At 38.1% G+C, this 5,911-nt stretch overlaps 1 protein-coding gene across 3 annotated transcripts; it reads right to left on the minus strand.

The window, feature by feature from the left end:
* Positions 1-1,844: 1,844 nt before the first annotated feature.
* Positions 1,845-5,481, minus strand: LOC131168539 (CASP-like protein 4A3). 3 transcript variants are annotated; one of them, XM_058128046.1, is made up of 4 exons: positions 4,841-5,449; positions 4,569-4,695; positions 2,362-2,598; positions 1,845-2,072 (listed from the first exon to the last, which is right to left on the minus strand). In XM_058128046.1, the coding sequence occupies exons 1-3, from the start codon at positions 5,392-5,394 to the stop codon at positions 2,404-2,406; spliced, it is 876 nt and encodes a 291-aa protein (XP_057984029.1). In that variant the 5' UTR covers positions 5,395-5,449; the 3' UTR covers positions 1,845-2,072; positions 2,362-2,403. The 3 variants fall into 3 exon arrangements, with proteins under 3 accessions (XP_057984029.1, XP_057984028.1, XP_057984027.1); XM_058128045.1 differs by having other exon boundaries at positions 1,845-2,209; XM_058128044.1 differs by lacking the exon at positions 1,845-2,072 and having other exon boundaries at positions 2,197-2,598; positions 4,841-5,481.
* Between the last annotated feature and the right edge of the window lie 430 nt (positions 5,482-5,911).

The raw sequence follows: 5,911 nt of genomic DNA on the forward strand, positions 1-5,911 counted from the left end.
GAAGTCGTTTGCCTTCATGAATCAATTGGTGAACACTTTTCAAAACTCTAGTAAAAGTTTTGTTTTGGATTTGTATCAAGGATGGTGAGTCTGAGTTCTAGGAGTGTGTTAATTTTTAGAACTACTAGTATGTTAGGGTGGTGGCCAACTTGTGATTGAGTTGTTACTTAGGATGTGAAAAGTCCTAGCTTGGAGTAGAGACCTAAGTGTGGTTCAAAGGAAGCTTCAATGTTTCGATTTTGAGTTTAGGTTGACTTCGGGGCATATTGAGAGCAATTCTACCGTTGGATCAAAAACAAAATTGGATAGTGTGAAGAGTTTCAGTTTGGGGTTGGTTAGAGCCTCTTGTATTGGGGTTCAACGAGTATCACTAAAACTTGATTTGTGTATATTTATCAACAAAGATACTCGTTGATTTTAGTATATTTTTGTGACATTGTAGTTGGTCTTAATAGTTCTAATGATAGTGTTCTCAAAATTAAGATGTATGATCATTAGATCCTTGGTGGCTACTTATATACGATTAAAAATAATTCAAAAAATGACTTTTAAGGGTACACCAAGTATGTGTTATAATACTCTTGTGGTATCCTAATGGGGTTTATGTGAGCAACCTTGAGGAGTGCTCAAGGGTGGGCTCTTGACATCCTCAAGGGGTGTCTTAGGCTTCCATGTGGGATTGGGAGTCCCATGGATGACCCATTTGGGAATGGGATTGTGCGGGTCTCTCTAATTAAAAGGTTTGGGTATACATCCTTCTTAATCATCGACTATATAATTTGGTGATACCATGTAAGACCCCAGTTATGCTAAAGGGATGAGAGTTACCCTCAGCACTGGTGAAATATGAGTTATTTCTATTACTGTTCAAATATGATTCCTTAGTGAGGACCTTAGTTGGTTTGAGGGTGGTTAAGCCATGAGACTTGGTCACTGGGTTCAACATTTAAGTGTTTCCTTCAATTAGGATGTGTATGACTAAGGTTAGACTTGATGTAATCTTGCCGCTGCACACGGGCGTCTTCTTGACACTTTAGGAGGATTTTGGCAAGGGAGATTCCTTTGGACATTGTGAACACTACATCCACCACAAAAGCTTTAAATAAAATAGTGTAGATATTCTCTAATGGAGAAGTTGTGTTTGAGTTTGTACTTTCTTGTATTAAATTGGGGTATTATCTTTTTTCCTTTAATTGTACATGATTTCACAAGCTTAGTTAAGAATATTTTGCCATGATCAATTCTAAGAGGACAAATGGGCAAATGAAGCTTGGGTTAATTAGCTAGATCGGATCATAAGAATGTTTACCATGGAAGTAAATATAAGGACCGTAAGGAAATTAACCATGTATGGACTTCGTTAACCATCTTAGTGTGCTATCAACAGTATTGTCAAACTAAAATTTATGTTTTATTTCTTGGGAGATGAGAACTTAGGTCTTTGAGTTGAACAACTCCTGCTAAAATGTTCAACCAGTGGTGAAGCCAAAAAATTACCATGGTTGGGAAAATGCACTGCTTGTTTCGAAGGAAAATATAGATACTTTTCTCCATCCATTTTAAAGGATTATGTAAAGTACTTGAAGGGAGGCCAAGCTTATCAAGGACGTGGAGGCTGCAAAAAATTGGAAAAGGATTGCATTCCAACTTAAACATAGCCCTTCCAAGGACAAGCCCCAACATTATTGGGAAAGTAAATCCTCCTCAAAGGAGGCATATGCACTACCAACCATTTTATAAAGTGGATACAAGTCACAAATTATAGAAATTTAAGAGACTTTGAAGTCATTAGGTTTACTAGTGAGACATTTTCTTTTGCTTTAGCATTCCCCAATCCATAACAATGGAACAAGACCTAATCTTTAATAGTAGGAATCTACATAGATTCAGTATAAAGAGTTGGTGAATTCAACAAGCAAGGTGTCTCCAAATCATTTAACTTGTGTCCAACAAACCTCTCAATACAACAATAACAAGAAGCCTTAAGTCCCACTAGATGAGGTCGGCTAAATGACTCTTTTTTTGCCAATTCACCCGATCCAACCAGCTCAGCCCTTTCGTGCATTATGCACCTGCAGTGGGACAAGGGTGCGTTTAGGGCAAAGCACACAATGCCACAGAGAATTTTGCTCCAGGAAAATGCATGAAACAGCCATCAAGAAGGCAGATGCCGATAACATCAAGAACAATGATCCATGCCAAATTCTGCCTGTGTGCCAATGATATACATAAATCATCCAAGACAATTTTTTTATCGAAAAAAAAAAACACAAATACTAACGTCAAATTTTCTTACACTGCAATTTCTAGCATTTACCAAACTTACAAAACTAAACTATACGGCAGGAGAACATCTAGCACCTTTAATTCTCCTTCAAACAATTAACAAACTTGCAGAGCTGACTACGTGTGTATGAGAGTTGAAAGGGTATAACCAGATATGAGAGAACTCAAGGCAAAGGCTACAAACGCCATGAAGGACATTCCCACAGAAGCACTTGCCATCTCAGGGAACTTGTCTTCACCCCAGTTAGATTTCCAGTCGTCAACTCGGGTGGCAGCCGATGATGATGCTGATAACAGAAGATATGCCAGTATCTGTCATTCCACACACAAAACTACAGAATTTCAATAGGTAATAAGCATTTTGAGAAAATGAAAAATAATTATTAAAAAAAAAAAAAGCTGCTCTCATTTGAACATGGGTGCACTCTTTAAGGATACTGCATAGGCTTTTCAACACGCTATATATCAAATGGCCTACTCAGGGCCCCGGGGAGGTTCAGAGGGTCCAAGTTCAATATTTCTGTCACTGCCTTAAGGGGTGAACATGATGAAGGAGCTTCGCACATAATTGCACAAAGTTAAAGAAGTTAAGTACTCAAAAAATTGCTAAAGAGACAGAAACGCCAAACCAACAGTTCTTCAAGAATCAAATCCAATGGTTGTATGAAACAATCCAACTACTCTTAAAACTTAAAAAGGGTCTATTCAATTTGAAACCACTCCAGCAGAAAACAGAATTTCAAGAAGGTATCGAACAAGAGGAGGTGTGCATACAGGCATACCAAGTTGGAGGCCACTTGCTGACATTCGACAAGCCACCAACCTATAGAATTCAAACAACTATGGACCATATGAAAACCAAATGATACCTTTCTTTTCTTTTTGGGCTTCCATGGCACTTTTTCCATTAAGAAAGGCATCCTGTTCTTTCGGATAAAGTTATTGAAAAAAGGACAGGAATCAACAAAATCCAAAAGGAAAACCATACATCCACTTTAAATGTTACATAAGAGCAAAATAAACACATTCTAGTTGCAGTATACTGTAAAAAGGAAAACACAAATGCTAAAACAATGTATTACATCGGAAATCCAAATTAAAAAAGCACCATGTTAAGCTATGCTCCCCCCACGCACCCACCGGGCGAAAAGAAATAAACAATGAAAGGAAAATATATGGCGCTCTCTCTACACAGCTATATTAGAAGAATTTTTACCCATATACTCATGATTTTTGGTCACCCATAATCTAGATGCATTCCAAACTTCCTAAACATCAAGATGATTTGGGAATTTCTTGTTTATTGTTTGTGTTATTTTTTATTTTTTCAAATTTTTTTTCAACAAAAAAGTGAATGAAACGTGTCTACTAAATAACGTTGCTGCCAATAATTGTGAAAAAAATTCAAGAACATTTGATTTTTGTTGTTTTTATTTCACTGTTTTGATCAACATTCTATATGTGGTTTTTTTTTTCTTTAATCTTAAAAAGGGAAAAAAGAAAAGCTCAAATATGATCATGAAGTTCCCTAAAAACATGTGCTTACACACTATGAACTGAAACACTGCAATCAAATTTTTAAAAAATAAAATAGAAAATTATAAGTAGGATGTTTTCAAGCATACCTTTAGAAATAGATTATTTTGATTATAAATTTTTCGCAAGTTAAGAAACTAGAAATAGATTTCCAAAAAATGGCAAGCAGAAGAACTGCAAAAGCAGAGAAATGAAATGAAACTGTTTTCAAACACAATCATACAATCATAAAATTAAGTTTCTGTTTGGGAAATCACCTCTTGACAAACATATCTTTCATAGAAAATTTTTTGAAGAAACAACCGGCCTTTTATTGGTGGAGTAGAACGCAGCAAATTATTCATATATGCTTATTGAGATAATCATTAATTTTTAGAAAACTGGAAGCTGTTTTTATTGTTTCCCTTTTGCTGAAAATTTTCAGATAATCTAACGACCAAAAACAAAAACATGTTTTTCATTTTTCTTGTAAAATAGACTAAACACTGTACTTAAGAGATGACTTTTACTATGATTAGACGCAGTGCCAACCGAGGCATATGTTCAGAACTCAATGACTACTGCCCCACTTCCGACACCCACCACCCTCCCCACGAGCCACCGGGCGGTGACAGGTGACTGCCACCACCAACAGCCCGTGCCTCTCAGGTAAAGGTTCCTCACAAGTTTAGCTTTATAATAATTAAGAAAAGTACTCAGCAAAAAGAAATAGTAATAAATAAAGAAGATAGATAATCTAGACTTGCCTGATCCATGGAAAAGTCGAAGTAAAAGTGCAGATGGCGAGGAAGAACTTTTCCGGCATCCATAGATATATGGTACGCCTGCAACGCAGAGTACCCTGCCCCTATCACTGTCACTGATATACAATACCTGCCATCCACATTCTCGCGCATTAACTTCTCTTCAGGTCACATAAATTTATAATCTACCAGTTCATGTGATTCATCATGAAATTAATCCAATTTCCTTTTTTCTGCAAATGGATTTATTCGATTGCGAGGAGAAAGGGAGAAACCTGAATTCTTTGTACCGATCGAAGGAGTCGAGGCTCCAACCCCTGTTCCTATCTGCGGCCAAGACAGAGAACGAGATTAAACAGAACACAAACCCACACACCCTAAGCCCTAGAGCCGCCTTCTTCACCATACTCTCCCTCTGCGCTCTCCGCACAATCGATAACGTGCGTCTCGATCGCTGCCCTTCTCCACTACTGCCGCCGCCTTCCTCCGCAACCCTGCCGGGGAATCGATCTCCAGGGTCCACCTTCGCCGCCACCACCGCCATCGGCTCTTCTCGGACTACCCGGTTCATCACTACAACTACAGGTGACGGAGGCTGATCTCGTAACTGAGCCGCCGGCGACCACGACAGCGCCGGCGGCGAGGCCGGCCTTTCATTTTCTCTTGGGGAGTATCCGCGAGAGGTGTGATCGGAGGAGGCCGCGGAATCCCGCGGAGATTCTTCGGGCGTCGGGGATAGGGGCGGGCGGTCTCGAGGAGGGGATGGAGGCGAGGAATCCATGGCGGCGGATGTCGGAGAGACGAATTGGTTCTCTTGTTTTTTTACCATTGTTGCTGGTGGCCACTGGCTGGTAGTTTTTAAGTTTGAACAGTTATAAAGGCGTGTTTGGTTACGGGCATTTAGGCGAAGGATGCATCAAGCAGTTTTCCACTTGGGCGTCAACTCTCAAGACTCGAAGCGTCGTCGCGACAATATTAAAGTCGACGTGCCAAGATATGATTGGCTGAACTCTTTTTTAATTTTTCTACCAAAGAAATTCTGTTTTATTTTTTTTTGACTGGAATTAGAGAGTACAATAGCTAACTGTTAGCTTTTAGCGTTTAACCATAGATTAGATCCACAGTTTGAAATTGAGAAAAAAAAATTCAAAATTAAAAATCAGAAATAAAATTGAAAAACAAAGTTTTTATTTTTTATCTTTTAGTCAAATAATAATTAAGATATAGCTATACAATAAAAATACTAATTAGCGATGCTATATAAAAATTAAAATAAGTATAGCTATTTATTTCATAATTATATTACAAAACTCATTTTAGTTTCACAAAAAATTTACAAATTAGTA

The sequence above is a fragment of the Malania oleifera genome, chromosome 11 (assembly GCF_029873635.1).
Source record: "Malania oleifera isolate guangnan ecotype guangnan chromosome 11, ASM2987363v1, whole genome shotgun sequence".
Classification (NCBI taxonomy): domain Eukaryota; kingdom Viridiplantae; phylum Streptophyta; class Magnoliopsida; order Santalales; family Ximeniaceae; genus Malania; species Malania oleifera.

Coding starts and splice junctions, on each gene's coding strand:
- LOC131168539 (XM_058128046.1), bottom strand. CDS start 5,394: ATGGTAAAAAAACAAGAGAACCAATTCGTCTCTCCGACATCCGCCGCC. Junction 4,696..4,840: donor GATCGGTACAAAGAATTCAG/GTTTCTCCCTTT, acceptor TGTGGATGGCAG/GTATTGTATATCAGTGACAG. Junction 2,599..4,568: donor TCGACTTTTCCATGGATCAG/GCAAGTCTAGAT, acceptor GTGGAATGACAG/ATACTGGCATATCTTCTGTT.